The sequence below is a fragment of the Alnus glutinosa genome, chromosome 6 (genome assembly GCF_958979055.1).
Source record: "Alnus glutinosa chromosome 6, dhAlnGlut1.1, whole genome shotgun sequence".
NCBI lineage: Eukaryota > Viridiplantae > Streptophyta > Magnoliopsida > Fagales > Betulaceae > Alnus > Alnus glutinosa.
The window spans coordinates 28011810-28033538 of NC_084891.1; the positions used below are offsets into that span (position 1 = coordinate 28011810).

The 21729-nt window shown below is 35.8% G+C and overlaps 2 protein-coding genes across 3 annotated transcripts; both read left to right on the forward strand.

Moving 5' to 3' along the window:
- The first annotated feature begins 3390 nt into the window (after positions 1–3390).
- On the forward strand, positions 3391–4808 carry LOC133870900 (E3 ubiquitin-protein ligase CIP8). The gene has a single exon (XM_062308172.1). The coding sequence runs from the start codon at positions 3520–3522 to the stop codon at positions 4582–4584; it is 1065 nt and encodes a 354-aa protein (XP_062164156.1). The 5' UTR covers positions 3391–3519; the 3' UTR covers positions 4585–4808.
- A 4917-nt stretch (positions 4809–9725) lies between these two features.
- LOC133871161 (DEAD-box ATP-dependent RNA helicase 28) lies at positions 9726–17753 on the forward strand. Of its 2 annotated transcripts, XM_062308543.1 has the most exons (19): positions 9726–10098; positions 10184–10363; positions 10456–10524; positions 10708–10814; positions 11356–11434; positions 12061–12234; positions 12349–12497; positions 12710–12805; positions 13381–13483; positions 13674–13736; positions 13974–14035; positions 14144–14240; positions 14600–14718; positions 14960–15002; positions 15259–15360; positions 16074–16172; positions 16281–16364; positions 16781–17055; positions 17420–17753. In XM_062308543.1, the coding sequence occupies exons 1-19, from the start codon at positions 9787–9789 to the stop codon at positions 17433–17435; spliced, it is 2229 nt and encodes a 742-aa protein (XP_062164527.1). In that variant the 5' UTR covers positions 9726–9786; the 3' UTR covers positions 17436–17753. The 2 variants fall into 2 exon arrangements, with proteins under 2 accessions (XP_062164527.1, XP_062164528.1); XM_062308544.1 differs by lacking the exons at positions 16781–17055; positions 17420–17753 and adding an exon at positions 16452–16762.
- The last annotated feature ends 3976 nt before the right edge of the window (positions 17754–21729 follow it).

Below are 21729 nucleotides of genomic sequence, written 5' to 3' on the forward strand. Positions count from 1 at the left end.
TATGTTTTCAATTTAAAAAATAAGGTCCTTAAGTTTTGTCCAAATTTTAAATTGATCCATCTATTAATTTAATGTCAAAATTAACGATTTTTCATTTGTCACATGTGTTTTATTTAATACTCTAGGGTTCATATTAACACCCAATACAATGCCAATGTTCATGTCAACATCAAATTTAATGGTTTTTCATCTAATGTTACAAATCTAGAAGATTAATATGACGAAAGAGATGGCTTTTCTAGAGTTGGGTATTCTTTTTTCTTTTTCAATGGATGATTTTGCGCTTAATGATGTGGCATTGATATTAGGTACTGATATAGACGCTGATGTGTTAATTGAGACACACATGAAATATGATAAACTATTAATTTTGATGAAAAAAGTGACAAATGGGCCTATTTAAAATTTATGCAAAACCTAAGGACCATATTCTTAAAATTATAAACTCAATGACTAAATTCAAATAAGATAAAAACCTAATGACTAAATATAATTTTTTTTTTTTGTAAGTATAGGAAGCCATTTAAAACACACCACATTAACCGATATGATAAATGGATGTGAAATGTAGCATTGTTTTTTACATTTATGTCAAATCATAACATTTTTTTCAATCAAAAAAGTAATGCTACATACTATCTCAATATTTCATTGGCATGATATGACAGTGCTCATCAGCCCCTTGAATCAGCTCTAGTTTTAAATAAATAAATAAATAAAATAAAAGCTAATGTGCACTGTCAAATTAACCCAATAGAATGAGAGTTGAAAAGAAATGTAGTATGTAGCATTTCTCAAAACCAATTGAGTAATGAATAATGATATTTAGTAAATTGTTATATGACTGACACAAAATTAAGATGACATTAAGTAAAAATAACCTTGGGATCAATGAGGGCTTGTAAAAAACACCAAATATTTATGTTTATTGTCATATCATCTCAATTATATGACAATCGTATAACATTTTACTACACATTATTTCTTAAAAAGTACTACTATAAACTACATTTTTATCTCATAATTATCCCACAACGCTGATGTGGTAGTCTCAACCAACCATTTGATTAGTAATTGTTAAAAAAAAAAAAAAAGAAGTTGATTGAGACTGTCGCGTTAGCACTATAGGATAAAAATGTGGTATATAACATTACTTAAACAGAAAACAATTTCCAAAACGCATTACCAAAAAGCTCACCAGATTTGAAGAAAAAAAACAAAAAAAAACTCTTGAAAACAAATTAATAAAAAGTTAATCGTTTTCATTTATGCCTCTAAAATTTAAAAAGTGAATTGGCCGGGGCCCCTTGAATTATACATGTGTGTCAAGTTATACAATTTTGTATATTTCTTTCTAGGATATTTTTAAAAAAATAATAATAATAACATTTGACAAAAAAAATAAAATAAAAGAAGGGGACTAATATTAGAAGGGCCACCCCTTTTTGATATTTTCAGATTTTCCATTTATTTCCATTTATTTGTTTAATTTTTTTCAAGTGGTATTTTTTAAAAAACTTTTAGAGGATTTTGGAGAAAAAAAATAAAAATGTGTCTAATTTGACACAAAATGATAGTATGAGACGCCTCAATATAACTTTTTAAAATTTAGAAGCGTGAATATTAATATGGTAATAGCCGGAAAACACATTTTGAGACCTGGGAAAAAAAAAAAAAAGTCACTTGTGCTTATTTTTGCTTTGAGAAATTCTAAAAATTCTCATTTAACTTCTAACATTTTCATTTCTTTGGAAAATGTCGAGAAAAGTCCAATTGTGCCTTTTCTAAATAGTAATATATTGATAATCCCCCCCCCCCCCCCCCCCAAAAAAAAAAAGAAAAAAAATAATAAATTGGCCAAAACTCATAGAACACCTTCTAGCTAAAATTGGGCTTAATTACCTCTACCTAATTTTAAGCCCAAAGTTTAAATTAAATGGATTAGATGCATGTCCCCAAGAGGTAGTTCAATTGGCCGGGGGTCACGCCTTATAAAGAGAATGTCACTAGTTCGAATCCTTTTTCCTCCATTTTGTGTGGACATGTCCAAAAATATATATATATAGAACGTAAACATTTCGTCAAATCTTTTGAAATTTATGCAAAAACTATGAAATTTTTAAGCATGGATTATTAGGATTTCGTGTAGTTAACACATAATATATATACATATCACCATCATCAACTAAGATGATTTTCATGGGAAATTAGGGCTTATAAGTTTCTGACCTAACAAAAATTTAGTATTCCCATTTAAAAAATATTCTCACTTACAAACACATGTATCATACCATAGGTAAATATTATTCAATAATAATGGAAAATTACTATTGTATGAACATCTTATGATTCGGATAGCTAGGTGTTAGCATCCCTAGCATTGGCCAATCCATAGGTGTTCTAAAATTATGTCTTAAAGATTTAACATAAATAACACATGTGTAAATTAGGCAAAAGTATTGGTGCAAAGTATAACTATGATAGTTCTGACAACGTGTAATAACTAGTAGAAAGTAAAAATTGAACAGTACTGTAAATGGAACTGAAGAAGAAAGAGAATATCGATTGTCTGATTATTGCCAATCTTGTTCAGAAATTTTCTGTCAAGATATTCCAGCAACTTAACGATTGATTTTCCTGTATCAATATTCTATATTGTAGTTAACTAAGAAACAAAAATTTCGACATATGTAATTGATATATGTATAATAAACATGATATCATGCTATCTTCATGAAAATCATGATTTGTAAACTAGATTAGAAATGTGTGTTTGTGCTTTGTTTGAGAGACATGTGATTTCATACAAATCTAATGTTTTATTTTTGACATGTCCACACAAAATGGGGGAGAAAGAATTTGAACTAATGATCTTCGCTTCATAAAACGTGATTCCCAGCAAATCTAATAATGTGCTATGCTTTCGGACAAAATTTGTATTTCATGTATGTACAATAATTTTATATTATGAAATAATAATTAAATTTCTTCTTCTAACTTTGTCCTTATAATTAAAAAAAACACATACTTCTTGTATGTAAAAGGACACGTATGAGCTAAATTGGTGGAACTACATCCGACCTAATTTAAGGAAACTCTTTCCATAAATTTTTATTCTCAATTGCTCTTATATTTTTACGAATAATGATTGTTGTACACTCGATCACTCCCCTATTTTTACTAACAATGGTTAGTTCTATAATTAGACGAAGGAGGTGCGGTTAAACCATAGGTCCGTACTAGTGGACTCACCAGCTACCACGACAAACTTAAATGCACGCCGTTTGATTATCTTCCAGATCCACATCATCACTTTTTATTCCCATCGAACGGCTCGACCTTCAAGGCAAACAACCACCTTAACAACATTTAAACCTTCCTCTCACATAATTGACCCTCTCGGCGTACCGGTCCTCAGAAATCAATCTCTCCTACATTCCTCGTTCCTTCGTTCTTTACCTCCTCAAATCGTACCGGCTGTATCTCGGTCGTATCGGCCCGCTCCTAACCCGAAACTTCATGGCCGAAACCCCGTCACAGGCGCCGACGGAGCGAGTGCCCGACACTGACGCCCCACAGTACTGGTGCTACCAGTGCGAGAAACGCGTCGCCATCGAAACCCTACCCAACCTCCCGGACGTCATCTGCAACGAGTGCAAGAACGGCTTCGTCGAATCCATCGCTGCCACGTCACGCCCTTCGTCGGCTCCACCCTCGGGATCCTCAGATCAGGTCGACGATCCGTCTCACGGCGCACAGTTCTTTGAGCTCCTCCGCCTGATGACGCAGGTCACGCGTGACGGCGACGTGCCTCCCCCTCTGCCCCGTGACCACTCCCCCGGCGAGGATTTTCTGAGGATCGAGATCGATGGATGGGACAACGATGACGAAGAGGACGATGATCCGAACAATACGGAGTTTCAGAATCAAGGGGAAGAGGAAGGAAACGTACAGGATGCGGAAGACAATCGATTTGAGAACGAAGAACAGGAGAGTCAGGATCAGCGAGAAAGAGATGAAGACGAAGATGAAGAGGATCTACTGCGGAGGCGGCGCGATCGGCTTCGGCTTCGGATCCGGGACTTTGTGCCCCGCGCAAGGAGCGGGCGGAACCGGATCTTGGACTGGGCCGAGATCCTGATGGGCCTGGAGGAGAGCTCCATCGAGTTTCGCCTCGAAATGCCCGAATCGGACCGATACGTTGGCAATCCCGAGGACTACGTGGACCAAGAGGGCTACGAGGCGTTGCTGCAGGCCCTTGCCGAGAACGACATAGCCGCAAGGAGAGGGGCCCCACCGGCGGCCAAATCGGTCGTCTCGACGTTACCGACGGTGCAGATTGCGTCGGAGGATCAAGCTTTGGTCTGCGCCATATGCAAGGACATGGTCGGTGTCGGCGAGACGGCCACGAAATTGCCCTGTGGGCACGAGTACCACGGCGATTGCATTGTGCCCTGGCTGGGTTCCCGAAATACTTGCCCGGTTTGCCGGTTCGAGCTGCGGACCGACGATCCCGAGTACGAGGAGGAGAGGAAGAGAGTTTCGGCGAGTGCTGGTGGAGCTTCGGGTTCCGGTTCGAGCTGATTCGAATCGGTATGCTTCCTGTAATTTTCCTGTAATTTTTTTTTTTTTTTTTTCATTTTAAGTTGTTGATGAAACTTTTGGTTGTTTGCTTATTAGTATATTAGATTTGAGATGTATTTCCATTTTCTTCTGAATGTAAATAATATTTAACTCAAATGTGGTGTTGCTTATGTTCAATCTCATACCTTTATAAATAAATTAAGCTACGCTAGAGTTTAGTTTAATACTGGTGGGCTTTAGATACAAAGCTTTTAGCTCTGCGGTTCAACTTTTTCAATCACAAGGTTGTCTGAATATAAATACGATGACTTTTCAACCGTTTTTGTTTTCATTCATGCATGCTTTCTTCTTTTTATGAAGGGGAAACGAGATGGGGCTGAGTGGAGAGAGTTGTTTGAACAATTCTAAAATCGTCATCTTTTAGCACGGTTTCATGGACTTGTAGTTGTGGAATATGGCAATGCAATGAGTTTTTTAGCGTACCCCAACTACCTTTCTTGTTTATTGTATGATGTCGTTTTTGCTGGTTTCCTAGCTTGTCTTTTTTAGGCCGGAGCTGTTTCCCAAGCTGAATTATCTCTTGGTGTCCTTTTTAGAAAGAGAATATAATTTCTGCTTTCATGGTTTTGGCTCTCAGTTAGTCAGTTATCATTGATATTTTGTAACGTGTTCTTTTTATTTTTTCTTTCTCTTTCCAGTATCGATGAAAGTGTCTGGAACAAACCTATTACCTGTATAAAAAAGAAAACTTATTGTGTGTTTGAATGTGTGTTCGTGTACTAAATCTAAAAGAGTAATGCTAAACCTACAATTCTTTTACAACTTGTTGGCAAATGTAAGCATATGATTGAAGCCAATTAAAAATTTTGACACCTTGATACGGGTTAGCAAGTTGTGAAAGAGTTGTATGGGTCTAGCATTTTTCAATCTCAAATGAGAAAGCAATATGTGTATGCATGCTCTTGGGCGAAACCCAACAAACAAAAAGCAGTATGAAGTAGATGAAAGTACTAGGCAATGTTTGATCATACTGGTGATTCCATTGTTATCCAATATATTGCATCTGTGCTGTGTTCAATAGCTGGAAATTAGGGGTTGCAGGAATATTTTGTTGTCATAGTCCTCTGTAAACATGTCTTACCCGTTTTATTGCAAGCAGGCAGATGCATTTGTAACATGGGATGGCCCTAGCTTCCTAAGATGCGGTTACTGATAAAGGAGGTCTGTTTAGTGATATTTTTATAGAATTTGATAGCATTCAAGGTTAGATAGTAAAACATATATTTGAAATATATGCATACAAAAGAAAAGTGAGGAAGCAGCAAGCATCTTAACCTTGCTATTATACGTTGTTATTATTTTTTACTTATTTTGTGTTGCTTGACTATGAGTTACGGGTAGATAGTGACATATAGCTCCCATCTGTATGAATGAATGCAGTGAAGAGAAAACTTCCACAAAAGTTCTATACAAACTGAAATAGCAATTTTTTTTTTCTTTTTTTCAACCAGGCTTTTGTTATTAGTGTGTTAACATTATTTGTCAATCCCAACAGATCTCTCATCTTTCTCATTTCTTTATAAGGCAGTTTGTCATATGAAATTTTATGTATTTGTCTGAATCATATCCAATACCTGTCTCTTTATATGGAATTCATTGGTGAGAAACATAAGACAAGTTCGAATTCGATGACACTACAATAAAACATGTGATGATGGTACACCAACTGTTGTAGATTTAATCTAGAAAAATAATTATTGTATGATTTAAGAAGATGATAGTTCCATTAAGCTATTTAACCTAAAGAAGTTCAATTGCTTGGAAACTCAAGAATTACAATATACTGCTTATGTGTTAAAATGGTGGACAAAAGTGAAAACTCAATCATTTGGTTGCCTGTGGTGTTTGATTTTTCTCAACTCCCTTTTTTCTGAGGAAGAGGCTTTCATCCCCTTCCGCATATGAACAGATTTCATGTTCGAAGTGCCAGCAAATTTTCTTTTTGTAACCACTTATCATTATCTCAACCTCTGGTGTGGATTTTTTAAAAATTATTGGAAATTGGGGTTTGGAGTTCCCTGGGATGATTGATTTCTTTTTCTTGGTATTGTATTTTTTTTTTTTTTTTGCGGGGGGTGGGGGGTCATGTGACACCACATAAGTTTCCATATTCCATATTAGAAAGATAGATTGTCCACATTGAGTTTTCCATATTAGAAAGATGGATTGTTCTTATTGAGTGGGTGAATTATAGAGAAGCTCATGGATACGTTCTTATTAGGCGATACTGGTTTTTATAAGTGATTTTAGGAAACTCTAATTGCATCTTGATTAGTCATTTTGAAGTGATAATGTAAATGTGATTAGCATTTTTCTTGTCGTTACAAGTGAGAAAAATAGTATGAGTACATATTCTGTAGCTAATAAATTATGCACCTTGCCTTATAAACGATTTCCTGCAGTTCTTGGAACAACGTTAGTCCTGTTTTGAGTAATGACTAATGAGAGTTCGTTATTTAGAATTAGGCCAATAGACTTGGATACCTTTGGGCGCCATATCACTGGTGTTCATCGAGTATAAATCGTCTTAGATTTTCATATTCTTTTGCGATCATTTCTTGACGGTCTTAATCCAACGACTTGGCCATCGATTACCGATGCCAAGCTTTGTTATCCTATTGCATGTTGGCGAGTTGACTTTGGCAGCTCGAGTTTGGATTTTCCTTGAAGGCACGTGACACTGTGACCGACAGAAACTTTTCAATAAATCTGTGGTTTTTCAATACCCATCTAAATGCGTGTTTGGATGAAGTAAAGGGATATGCCTTTGAATATTTGTAAGCACCTTATTAGGAACATATAATAATAATAATTATGAACATCGAGCCAGTGATACACATCTTGACCAGTGGTTTAACTTTATTAATACTATAATCAACCTCGATTTTGGAATGGCACGGCGAGGCTCATGCTGCCAGGCAGCCCTTTAGCTGTCAATTTTGCAGCCCCAGTGGAGAAAAAGGCCCTGCACCTCCAGGGAGACTCCGTCACTTCTCTTGCTATTAACTACTTCAGTCTCTTTGCTGACTGGGCACATATTTTTGTGAGTCTCAGATATTCATTGGCAACTGCAGCTTGGGATTGTGTCCAAAATTCCAAGATGTGCTAATGATAGGGCACATCAAATAGTCAAATGGGGCTGATCCTCGAGAAGTTTTCGAAAGGGTTTTCACTCACTCTTTATGTTGTTTTTATTTGGATCATGCACACGGGGTGCTTTTATTACGTTGTTTTTATTTGGATTCTACACACGGAGTGCTTTTATTCCAGGTCAATTAATCACGAACAACAATTTGGCGGCTTTTGAGACCTTGCATCAGGTATAGAGTCAGAAGTTTTTATGAACAGGGGCTAATGGCCAAACAAATTTTTTGGTAGGAGTTGATAAGCTAAACTTTTATTTTTTACCTTAAATTTTTTAATTATTTTTAACCTTTTTACCCACCTTATAAATTTTTTTTTTTTAGGAAATTTTGGGAGGGGGTCTATCCCTGCCTTGCACTCTATGCAAACCCGGATGTGGAGCAAAACTCGGAATGAGATTTCTTCTTTTAATGAAATTAAAGAAAAATATATTAAGTTGCTCTATTCAAGGCGAAGAGAAATATAGTATAGTTCTCGTTCTCTCTAGTTTCTTCTTAAATAGTTCTAACTTCTAATAAGATTCTAAAAATAATAATAATAATTCTGAGAAGGCCCAATTAGTGAAAAAAAACTTGCTGCCCTTACTATACTTGGCCTCACTGCAATTTGCCTTCTAAAGGTGTATTTTATGGATATTAGAGGTTAAGCACAATAATTGAGTTCGTTTGTCAAAACTTTTTTAAATTGTGTTTATTTTTATTAGAAAAAAGTGTTTAAATTTTACATAAATTATAAAGTAATTTTAAGCATTTTGTATTTTGAGTTGTTTGTTAATGCTTTTATTTTTTTAGTATAAAGCAAAAGGCTTGGGCTAAAAGCATTGCCAAACGGACTTAAAATTTATAAGAACATGGATGCCCACAGCTTGTTAAAAGCGATTGCGGTGAGCGGTTATTGGCTAAAATCGCTAACCGCAACGCTTAAGGTGGTTATTGAATTTTAACAACCGCAACCGCTTTTGCCTAGGCGGTTAGTGGTTTATCCTTATAATCGGCTGTTTGAAAACCGCTCTTTAATTTAGGCTTTGGACCGGTTTTAGTTTTTTCAAAAATAATAATAATAATAATTTTTGGACCTTGTGGTACAAAATTAACAAATCTAAATACAAATCCAAAATATCTATTAAAAAAAATACAAATCCAAATAATGAAATACAAACAAATCCAAAACCAAAATATTACAAATCTAAATAATCAAATACAAACAAAATTATAATATATATATATATATATTAGAAGGGTAGGCGGTTAGTAACCGCTAACCCTTAAAACCACTAACCGCTTAGCGGTTAACGATTATGAGTGGTTAGTAGTTGCGGAACGGTTATAACCGTCCAATTTGCATAGGCTTAACAACTACAATCAAGCTAATATATATATATATATATATATATTAGAAGGGTAGGCGGTTAGTAACCGCTAACCCTTAAAATTATTTACCGCTTAGCGGTTAACGATTATAAGTGGTTAGTGGTTGTAGAGCGGTTATAATTGTACAGTTTGCATAGGCTTAACCGCTACACTCGAGCTAATCTTAAATGTAAGGCCATGATAACTTGTGGCGGCAAAATTTGCGGTTATATTTTGAGTAGGACATATTCTTTTTTTTTTAAAAAAAAAAATTGGTTGTTTTAAAAATATACGTGAGAACTTTAAAGATTTTTATTTTATGCACGTAAAATTTATATAAATGTCAGTTTAATAGATGAACTTAAGAAGATTTTATCCTTTGAAGTACTGATTTAAAAGATTCTTCTTTGTTTATTGCATTTGCATGTCCCCCTCATGCGTATACAACTCATGGTTGAGATGGATTCAAGAAACCATTAAATCATCACCGATTTTTACAAACTGCATTTGCGAAGACTGAGGCCCAAACACCAAACCGTTATTCTCGGGCGGGTTAACGGGGCGTATATAAAGACGGAGGCCCAACCAATTAAACCCCTCCCCAACTCTAAACCCTCACACTCGTCAATCAAACACGACCTTCCTCCCCATGGCTCCGACCTTCGTTTTCGAAGCCCCAAGCGACGAAGAACTCGATCTCCACTTCCATGGGAAAGGCGACGACGACGACGAACAAGAAGAAGCACAAGAAGTAGAAGAAGAAGAAGAAGAGGAACGAGCATCGAACCGCAAATCTCAATCTCCATGGGACTTCGGGTCCTACTCTGAGTCCGTCGCCGAAGAGCACGCCCGTCGCAGCACAACCTCCGTCGACTTCAAAATCTCCAAAGCCCTCCAAAACCGGTCCGTCGCAATCTCCAATGAAGACTCCGATAGCGCCGAGTCCGAACTCGATAAACAAGTAACTAAGCCTCTCTCTCTGTCTCTCTGTCTCTCTCTCTATCAATTCAAAATTCGTAAGTTCAATTTTTGGTTTATTATTTTAGGAAGATTATAGGCCCGAAGATGAAGATGATACAACCAGTAATGCTGGTGACAGTAAGTCTTTCTTTTCACCGTCCGATGGAGCTTCGTTTCATGCCAATTCATTCATGGAGCTCAATTTGTCGCGTCCTTTGCTTCGGGCTTGTGATGCCTTGGGTTACACTAAGCCCACGCCAATTCAGGTTTATTTATCTATTTGTTTAGGTCTTGTGGTTTGTATGTGCTTTACATATACCATGTTGGTTTTTGCTGAATTTTAGGGTTTTGATTGTAGGCGGCGGTCATACCATTAGCATTGAGCGGGAGAGATATATGCGGGAGTGCTGTTACTGGTTCTGGAAAGGTAAATTGTTTGAAACTCTATGAAACTTTTTTAATAAATAAACTATTTCTACGATCAGTGGCTCTTGTGCGATGAATCTTATGCAAAATCATTGAATGGAACTGGGAGGCACATGAATTTGAAGTTTTAATTTGTGTCAATTTAGTTGAAGTGATGGCTTTTGCAATTGTTCCCATTACACAGACAGCCGCATTTGCACTGCCTACTTTGGAGAGGTTGCTATTCCGTCCGAAACGTGTGCCGGCAATAAGGGTTCTTACTCTTACTCCTACTCGTGAGTTGGCGATTCAGTATGTGTTATTTTCCCCTACTGTTATTTTTCATATGCGTGTAGCATGTTTTTTTATGAGAAAAATTGTTGGTATTGTTGCTTTCATTTGGGTAATGTTTTGAAGTTTGAAAAATCCACTTGTGCTCAAGCTTTTGTGAAGAGATATGATTAGTCGTGCAGTGCATTAGCTTATTCCAGTTCATTTCTTTGTTTGGGAAACACTGTCGAATGTTTATGGTTCATATTTCTGCTTCAAATTGTACTGATGATTATAAAGAAACATTCGATTATGAATTCTGATACGCCACTTGGCATCTCAAGTCCAAGCCAGACACCATTTTCCCTCAGAAGGCCCATGACTTGGTCTTTTACTAGTGTTAAATACCTTCTGTGGAAAAACATTTTTCTGCAAAATATGATCTTTCATAATGGAATTTGTTCTTTGGCTTACATGACTTGTCAGAGGGAAAAGAGAAAGGAAGAAAACTGTTCTTTTCGTTCACCTGGTTTGGTCCTAGTCTTAAATTAATGATTAATCAAATGCCAAATTTGTTGTGCAGGGTTCACAGTATGATAGAGAAACTTGCTCAATTTACTGACATCAGATGTTGCCTGGTTGTTGGTGGGCTTTCAACTAAGGTTTGGTCATTGATTTTTTTAATGGATTAATTTCAAACACCTGGTATGAGGTGTGAATCCATCCACCTTCTGATTGTGGTACTAGCTTTCAGTAAATCCCTTGTTCTTTTTATTTCTTTCTACTTCTTGTTAGTATTTTATGTAACTTGTATGAAATCAGATCTATTTGACAAATCACAAATCAGAGGTCAGGTATATTTATATGTAGATTTACTTTAAATTGTAATTCAGGCTTTTTTGAAGTTTAAAAAATAAAAAGAGAATCCTCGACCTTAAGGTCAATATTTTGTTTCTGGGCTTTGTGCTACAGTAATATGCAATAAGTAAATTTAAGCGTAAAAAAGAGTACGTTTGTTCACCCTTCTGTTAGAGTTCAATAAATTTTTTTTTTTTTTGATAAGTTCTGTTAGAGTTCAATAAATCAAATTAACTAGTTTGGCTACTCACCCTAAATTTAAATTTAAGCATTTTAAATACAAATATGAGCACATGGTTAAAATGGCAATGTGTGTCACCGCTTAAAAGTACTTATTAACTGATAGTAAAGAAAAAGGAGGATTTATGTTTTACTTTTTGGCTTATCTGTTTCCATCAGGGATATTGCAGTAATATCATTTCTATATTAGGTGCAAGAGGCAGCCTTGAGATCAATGCCAGATATTGTTGTGGCCACACCAGGTCGCATGATAGACCATTTACGCAATTCTATGTCTGTGGATTTGGAAGATCTTGCAGTTCTAATCCTTGATGAGGCCGATCGCCTTTTAGAGCTTGGATTTAGTGCTGAAATTCGTGAGCTGGTATCTTTCTGTCCTTTTTAATGCAAAAAGTTGGAATATAGAATATGCTGTTTTATTTTTTCTGTGTTCTGATTTCTTCAACTTGAGTTCTACTCATTGATAGTCTATTAACAGGTCCGTCTATGCCCAGTAAGAAGACAGACCATGCTATTTTCGGCTACAATGACTGAAGAAGTTGATGAGCTTATCAAACTTTCCCTGACCAAACCCTTGCGCCTTTCAGCTGATCCATCCACAAAACGGCCAGCAACATTGACTGAGGAGTAATTCCTTAATTAAATGTTCATTCTACTTATCTTTAGCTAATTTTATGTTCTATTTATGCTTACAGTGTTATGTAATACCTTTCTAGTTAAAGATAGATCTCAAGCAGGGGCTTATCTTGATCAGAAGCTATTATATGAATCATCCTCTATAGTAGTCTCATATTACATTTCCATCTAACTCATCAAGGACTATGACTTCTGTTGTGTAGGGTGGTTAGGATACGCCGGATGCGCGAAGTAAATCAGGAAGCAGTTCTTCTTGCATTGTGCTCAAAGACTTTTTCTACCAAAGTGATCATCTTCAGGTTCTAACTACTGCTACTTGCAGTTAAGAGTTATTGTCTCGACGTATGAATGGTGACTTTGGTTGTTGCCTATAATATATCTAACTGGACAATCTTGAAGTTTGGATAAATGTGAAAATATTTTTACTGTGAGGGAGATGATGATATTATGCAGCAATATGAGTTCTCTTTTAAAATGCCCAGAAAAAGGAGGATGAAAAAAAAATAAAAAATTCATGTTTTAAAATTATGGTCAACCAAAAGTTAAATGTCATTTCTAAGGTTTTCACATTGCTAGTAAATCCTTTTTCCTAGTGATGGGTTTTAGATGAGTTGTCAACTTGAATCCTATTTCTAATTACGGTCTGTCAAATGTCTTATCTTAGTATTTACAGTCTATCTTACCTGTGCTCCTAAGCCAACAAAAAAGGAAATGTTTAGTCGAGGCATATAAATCATTGCGACGAGGTGAAATATTTAGTGTTTTGGGTCAATTGATGTACTTTTGTGTGTCTTAAACTCTCTTGAAGTTTATGCACCCTTTTCCTACCGATAACTTTTTCAGGACTTGAATGATTTTTCATTTCTATTGGCAGTGGAACAAAACAGGCTGCACATAGGTTGAAGATTCTATTTGGATTAGCTGGCTTTAAAGCAGCTGAGCTTCATGGAAATCTTACCCAAGTCCAGCGCCTTGATGTGAGTAGCTTACTAATCTTAAGTACATTTTTCTTTTCTGTATTCATTATGTTACTCCTTAGTGAAGATAATCGTCCTATTTTTCTTGATGGCATTAAAATCTTGAAGCCTGTTGGAGAATGCTTTTCCTTGTCTTTTAAGCTTGTGATCTTTTTAATTTTGTAATTCTTACTTATGGTTGTTTGTGTAGGCTTTGGAACTTTTCAGAAAGCAACAAGTCGAGTTTTTGATTGCAACTGACGTGGCTGCTCGTGTGAGAACAAATTCTCAAACTTATCTTCTCTGAAAAGTGCTCTTATGCTTCTACTTTTTCATTACATAATCTTGAATTTAAAATTCTTCATGGATGAATTTATTAGTCCTTTGCCTTTTTTCTCCTTCCTTTCTTTCATGCTTTTTTTAGGCATAAATAAAATATTCTAGTGATATGAAGTTGGATAACAATAAACTGAATTATCTTATGACACTATAGTTTGGTCATCTTTTATAGGGACTTGATATCATAGGTGTTCAAACAGTTATAAATTATGCATGTCCTCGGGATGTTACAAGGTATATACTGGACCCTTTCTCATTGTTGCCATGTGGTGATATACACATTAGAGTTCACCTTCTGCATCCCGGTAGAAACCATTTTCTTTATTTTGTTCCTTTATGCAGCTATGTCCACCGTGTTGGTCGTACAGCAAGAGCTGGTAGGGAAGGATACGCTGTTACATTTGTTTCAGATAATGACCGATCTCTTTTGAAAGACATTGTGAGCATCATTTTCCTCCTCATATCATGTTGGGCGTATCACTTGTTTCAGTTGTTCATTACAAATTAAATAGGATCTACTTTTTCATTTAGGATTTTTTTTTTCTTGAAGAGGTGGACTCCTTATTAGTTTCTAGTTAATTAATTAGGAAACTCTCTCTCTCTCTCTATATATATATGTGTGTGCGTGTGTATGTGTGTGTGTGTGTGTGTAAGTTTTGCGCTTTATAGTTTCTTTTTATATTAATTACATAATAGTTCCAAAATAAGTGTCCCTTTTTGAGAATTTGTCGATAAGAAATTGATGCTTCCAACAAATCCTTGATAAGATTTACCTGAGTTATGTTTCTTATTTGATAGGCAAAGAGAGCTGGTTCAAAGCTGAAGAGTCGAATTGTTGCAGAGCAATCAATAACTAAGTGGTCTGAGATAATTGAGCAAATGGAAGATCAAGTGGCTGTGATTCTTCAAGAAGAAAGGTCTTTACCTCTGGACAACTGCCTTTGACTCAAATATTTCTAGTTTTCATGTTTTTCTTGAGCTTTTTTTCTTCTACTAGCTAGGTGTATCTCTTGTATACTTCTTGTGTATTTGGGCTACGCCATCTGCGCTTTTTAATAATTTGCATTTACTTATGAAAAAAATATTTTCATTGTAAAAAAATTTCATCATATTGCTCATTGCATTGCATTGCAATAATAGATTTTTGCTTATATTCAGGGAAGAGAGAGCCCTAAGAAAAGCTGAAATGGAAGCAACAAAGGTATGTAATTTTACATAGGTGCTTTCTTTTTTTATTTGACATCATGAGGATACAGATGCTCTTTAGATGAACCTGATTTATAATGTCATTTTTTTCTATTATTTTGACCAAGTCATTGTTTTGAAAGTCTGTATTATCATTTCCAAAGCAGCCATCATATATCTATTTTGTCTCTGAGCAATTGTTATTAGTTGATTGCCGCGATGATATTATGATTAAGCTTATCATAATTGCTGCACTTCTATGATGTGAGCAGGCAGAAAATATGATTGCACATAGGGATGAAATTTATTCGCGGCCCAAAAAAACCTGGTTTCTGAAAGAAAAGGAGAAAAAGCTTGTTGCAAAGGAAGCAAAGGTTATTTTTAATTGTATCTTTTTTCTTTTCTTTTTTTCTGAGGTCTGTAATTTTTCCACAAAATCAATTTGTGCATCTTTACCTATTCATTAGTTGGTGCATGAATGATAGGTCATCCTTTTTTAAATTATTGACATGGCCAATTGGAAACAGTGTAGGTCATTTTCAATTGCGCCTAAAGTCTCTGCATGATAAGGTTCTTCAGTTTCAATATGACTGGGTTGTCGCTATATGATTAAATAGAATTTTGTGACCCCAGAAAAACTTTTCACAACACAGTGATGTCTTTTCCAAATGGTGCTTATATAAGTCACAACACACTTTGATCATATTGCCATGCGCCCTTATTGGTTAGACTGTTTTACCTTTACAGGGGCTATGCCCTTTTCTCTTATTTTACTTATGGAAAAGAAAAGAGGGTTTGTTCTTTTGGAGGACCTTTTCCAATGTGATCAAAGTGTTCCTTTCCACTTCAAAGAGTAAACAAAAGCTTAGTCATTTTTCTGTGTCTCTGACTGGCCAACTATTGTAATGAACGTCTCTTTCCCTCTCTTCTCTACTTATTCATTTTTTTCTTTCCCATTGTACCGTCTTATCTCCAGTGGAGTCCTCACTTCTACATGACTTTGTCATTTTATTAATCCAAAGATTCCCTCTTTGGGTGGGTTGGAGTTTAACCAATTAAAATGCAACATCTGCTAACTTATTGGCAGGCATCTATGGGAAAAGAAAAAAATTCTGGAAAAGAGGTAATCAGTGCCCAACAAGCTGAAGACCTCAAAATGCAGGAAAAAAGGAAGCGAGAGCGTGAGGTGCTTATTATCTTGAATCTATGTTGATTTGTTTATTTGATAGTTTTTGAATGGAAACTTCTGGTTGATACAACTTGACATGTTCTTGGCTTGGTATATGTTGAGTAGAGAAATTTGCCACGGAAGAAGCGTCGAAAATTGGAAGCAGCTAGAGAGATGTTGGAGGATGAAAACCAAGTTAACAAACAAGAAGTATGTTTCTTCTCTACTTTTGTGTTAGCTTATTACAAAAGCAGCCTTTAGTGACAAAAGTTATCTGGATTAACTAAAAACAATCAGAAGCTTTGTGGGACAATTGGATGATCCAACCTATTTGGAATCTTAATATGAAGAATGTGCCTTCGTCGAGGCAATTGTCAAAGTCTGCCAATATCTTCTGCTTGTTGATCTTCATAAGTCAACATGACAACATCTGAGCTTATGATGGTCCAAGGGAACTGCCACCATTATGTGTGCACAGAATTGTCTGCCTTCCAATTTCGAGTGATATAATTGTCAACTGCAACTTTTTTTCTTTTGATTTTTGTTTTTTTTTTCTTTGTTTTTTTGGTTTTATGTTTTTTTATAAGGTGGCACAAACTGTCTAATATAATATGTAAGAACTGCAGGGTAATGGGAAGAACAAGAAAGAAAAAACTGGAATATCACTTGTTGACGTGGGTTACCGACGGGCCAAAGCAGTAAAGGCTGGAAAGAAGGCGCTAGATGCTGGTAAGATTGTGAAGAAGACCGGCAAGAAATCTGTACGTCCTACCCAAAAAACTCAATCAAGGACAGAAGAGATGCAGGAGCTATTCCAGAGTGACATGAGTGAGAAAAAGCAGAAAAGAAACGTTGCTGCAGGCAAGAAAAAGTCCAAGAAATCCTTTAAGAGCAAGTCAAGGTATGAATTAGCTTGCAATCCTTTTCACCTTTTCAGATCTGATTGTTCCAAGGCATTCTTTTTGCTGTTTGAATCGGTTACGTCCCAACTTTGGTTTAAGCTGAAGTTAAGATTGAAATTGAGAATTAAGTTTATTGTGGTCGAGTGATTGCAAGATATCTATCCTCTGCCGTTTGATTGGGATCTTATGTAGATTTTTAATCTTTCATTTCTGGGCCATAATTAAATTTTATATGAATTAACATGAAATAGAAGAGTAGCTTATTTCTTTTAGTTTTGACCTTGCATTGATAGCACTCATTGATCATTCATGCAACAATGCTCGAGGGAAATTTAATCGCTTTTAATCAATTTCTTTCTCCAGGTACAAGCGCAAGTAACAATTTCAAGTTGGTGGCTAAGATTACCCATGACATATCTTCATGCGAGAGGATGGGCGGTCTATGAAACTGTTCATTCGGTCAACAGTGATATTTTTAGAGGAAGAGGTAGTTAGTATCAAATGCCATTTGCCCCATTTGAAGGTATGGGAAATGGGTGTTCTTGCTTTAGGAGAACATATTTTACCGTAGCAACCAACTCCCATCGTTTTTGATCCATTATTGTGACGTAGTGTTCTTTCCGAAATGTAATATGAACATTAAAGGAAAAAGATTCGGCTCCCAAAAGTTTATGAAACAAAAGTTTTTTTTCCTTAAGCTTTCATCTGGACAGGCGTACGTTACAAAATCTATCGGAAAAAATGTGAAATTAATCTTTGGTTTGAGGTTTTGACAAATTTTTTTTTTTTTTTTTAGTTGAATCAATTTTTTTTAGAAAAGCTCAGCAACGATCTACACACGCCAGTGAAAACTGGCCTAATTAAGGTTACCTCAAACAGGGAAATAACAGGAAAAACAACTCCAGCAAGCAGAAACAAGCTCAGCTAAACAAATAAACCGGACAACAACTACAACATTACTAGAGCTTATGTAAGTTCCACTGAATAACAAGCATTAGATGCTTTTCAAGATTTTTACAAAAACCCTTAGCAAGAACTTTTAAAAGAATCCTTAGCAAGAATCCGAGTAGGCACTTTCCATTTGATCTGTTTAACAATAACTTCTTCAGTTTTCGGATTATTGTTATGCATCAAAGCATTCCTCTGTTGACAAATATTCTGGGATAAGAAAAAAACAAATAAAAGTATAAAACTTTATGAAAAATAAAAGTTTTAATTTTGTCTGCTGTAATTTTATTGCCTTGGAAGTATTTATATTACGCTTGGTTTTACGCCATTTAATTCACCCAAATTTGGGGCGTGGCAAGTACTACTTCTACTTGGAGAGGCACGTGCTAGTGTATGATAATAATAGGGGTAATTCGTTAGGTGATATTTAATATTAAAAACTAAATACCATATACAAAAATATTCAGTTCCTTTTTTTTTTTTTTTTTTTTTTTTTTTCTGTCTAATTCTAATCTTGTACTCAAGGCAACAGATAGCAGAACATTGTAAAAGTGAGTACATATAATGTATAACAAAAATAAATTCTTTAGTAATCAAGTTAATCTAAAGGAGAGTGATTATTGCACTTCAAGTGCACAACAACACTCTCCCAAGGCACGTGAGGTGGGTCTTCAGTGTCATGTGCCTTGGGACTTGGGAGAGTGTTGTTGTTGTCCACTTGAAGTTTTTTTATCATTTCCCTAATCTAAATGGCAAATATGTATATCTGCAAAAGAGTGCATATTTATTTGTTTTTAACCTGTATATATAAGACAAATTAATGCACTATATGGTAAAAATGTATCTGTTTGCCATTGGTTGATATCAAAAATAGTTGTAAAAAAACACCACCTCTCAACCTACTCATCGTGAAAACATGAATTCATTCATTTTCATCAACTTCTCCAAGATATAAAAGACAGTTAACCTTAGCAGCATATATCACGTAATACTATCAAACTTGTTTGACCATTATTTTCAAACTTCTAAATACATACGAATTTTATAGACCCATTTCATTAATAAAACGAATAAAACAAAGAATTCGCAAAATAAATGCCACACGCGGGCTAAAATCCACAGAAAATTGAAATTATGTGTAAGTATATGTTCGAGTTTAATTACACGAGATAAAGTCACTCTTTTCCACACACAATTATGTTCCTGTCTCTGACAATCGCCTCCTCAAGCAATAGCCAATTAATGCTAAAGTCTAATTCACTTTTGCAACGTCAAACTCATATCCAATGTACATAAGATATTAATTGCACGATGAGGGGAACAATAGGGGCAGGTAGTATGCCTCTCCTCTGTAGCTCACCAGAAAGCCAAAAAAAAAAAAAAAAAAAAAAACCGCACACCAGATTGATTGAATAGGATATTGAGCAAAGGCAAACAGTTCGTTTGGGGCAAAAAAAGGTTTTCTATTGGTTCAAAACGTTGTACGTACAGGATGGAAAAGGGTGAAAGGGAGAGGATTTGGTTTTCTATTAGCCACGGTTTACAATTCTCTGATCAAATACCTGTTTTTTTTTTTATTATTCACAATACAACTCTTCAGCAGATCGATGAGCTGAAACGCCAATTAAGAAACTACAAAGTTACTCCATTCCTTTACTGCAAGTTGAATAAGATCAAATAACTTTGATAACACGGTTAACACCTAATCTTAATAATAGTTTGTTAGAAAACTAATAAGTTTTCTCGTAACAATGCTCGCTCCTAATCATTTCTCTTAGCGCGCTTCGCGGCGTCATCGATCCCTACAGCCTTGCTCCACATCGTCATTGATGGCCTCTTCTCTTGGTAAATGTGGAAGAAACCGTGCTATATAATTGGTTGCAAGAGAAGCTTATATTCAAAGTTTTGGCAAGAATCGTCATACAGTTTTTGAAAAAAAAGAATACATAACGACCAATTAATATCAATAACCTACTAAATAAATAAACGTAGCTATCGTAAAATAATAAACTTGATACGGAGATCGAACATTAACATATATACAATAATATACCGTACGGCCAGGCCGGAATGCCAAAGAAGCAGCATTAATTAATTAATTGAAGCAAAAATCAGCTGCCACTTGCCAGAGTTCATGTTTCAAGACAAAAACAGTGAATGACAAACGTGAATATATATATATATATATATATATATATGGTGAAGAGAATTTCTTCAGCGATCCCTGTTTCATTGTTTATCACGGTCAACTTCAAAGTAGCAAATAGTGCACGTATACTAGAAGGAACCAATACATATAGACATCAAGCTTGGCGATTGCTGGAAGTCTCAATTCAAGCCCAAAAGCACATTATTAATTATTATTATTATTTTTATTTAAAAAAAAAAAAACTACTACTACCATTACTCTATCAGGACCCCTATCAAGGAAGCAAAAAACATGCGCCCCCTGATGTTCCCATTGAGAAATCAAACAAAGCAAAAGAGACAGCGGCCACAGGGTTTCGTTGGTGACAATTTGTTGAAAGAAAGAGTTTAGAGTTAAGGTATGGCATGGGGGGTGGGTTTTCATACAAAATATTTTTTGCAACAGCCCTGAGCCCATAAACATAATATATTTCCTTAAAAAAATGCCTTCCGATCAGCCTCTTATTCGGAATTCCAAACAATCATATGCTATTTTCGTGCAATTGCTGGGCTCAAGCTCTACAAACGCTGCAAAATTTGCAACAGACTTGATTGACATTGACTAAACATTGCCCATCAACTGATCAACGTCGGTTTACTTTTCTTCAAACGCTTGAATCGCGTGGAGACACAGTCGGACCCACAAAGGGCATCTCCGTTTGGTAAATTCTGCTTCATAATAACGTCTGTCTCCTGTCATTTCACTTTTGTTATTTTCTTGTTACCTTGTATTTATTAGATTAGACCACTAGTAGAGTAAGTAATTCTATTCTTTAAAATAAAAAAATTTGAAAAAATATTCAAAATTTGAGTCACAGCAGCTACCTATTTTAGATGAAGCTCCTTGGGAAGGACTATAGCTTTCCAACAGGCTATTTTAATAAAAAAAAATAAAGTTTCTCTCTCGATTCACTCCTCTTCTTCCTTTTTATCTTTCTTTCCTTCTCTTTCTTCCCGCGAATCACAGCAACCTCTGCACAATCTTCTCCTCCTCAATTTTCCTATGAACCAAACAAAGTTACAAACATAGATTCCTAAATCTTATTCAAATTTCTCACAAAACAACAAAAACAAATCTCTCTCTCTCTCTCGCCCCTGCCGAACTCGAATCAACCATGAGTACCGATGAATTTCCGATCCTTCTTTCAACGTGAAGCCAAATAGAGAGAAATCCAAACAGAGAAAACCATGAGCACTGTCCGATCCCAAAGACACCGGCGATTTCTCGGTCGAAAATGAGTGGGCCAGCAATCTGAGAACCCCTTCGAACGCCTCTCCATCGTAGTGATCGCCGTCGCCGAGAACTCGGTCGAACGCGAAGCCACGACTCCGATCTCTAGCGACGCCACCATCCTTTAGAAGAAAAGGGTCTTCAAGGATGGCTTTGTACTGTTACCCCCATTGTCCTTGTACCTGAACTCCTTCGTCGTCCACTGAGAAATTTTCATCGAGGAGGCTGAATTGGTGTTGTTAGCACTACCGTCGTTCGTAGCCATTAGAATCAAAACGATAAAATAGGGTTTTTGAGTGTGTTTGTG

Bases quoted from the DNA above. Each gene is read 5' to 3' on its own strand.
- LOC133871161 (XM_062308543.1), top strand. From the start codon at position 9,787: ATGGCTCCGACCTTCGTTTTCGAAGCCCCAAGCGACGAAGAACTCGAT. The intron at 12,235-12,348 runs GTATCTTTCTGT...GTCTATTAACAG, and splicing joins GTGCTGAAATTCGTGAGCTG to GTCCGTCTATGCCCAGTAAG. The intron at 12,498-12,709 runs GTAATTCCTTAA...TCTGTTGTGTAG, and splicing joins CCAGCAACATTGACTGAGGA to GGTGGTTAGGATACGCCGGA.
- LOC133870900 (XM_062308172.1), top strand. From the start codon at position 3,520: ATGGCCGAAACCCCGTCACAGGCGCCGACGGAGCGAGTGCCCGACACT.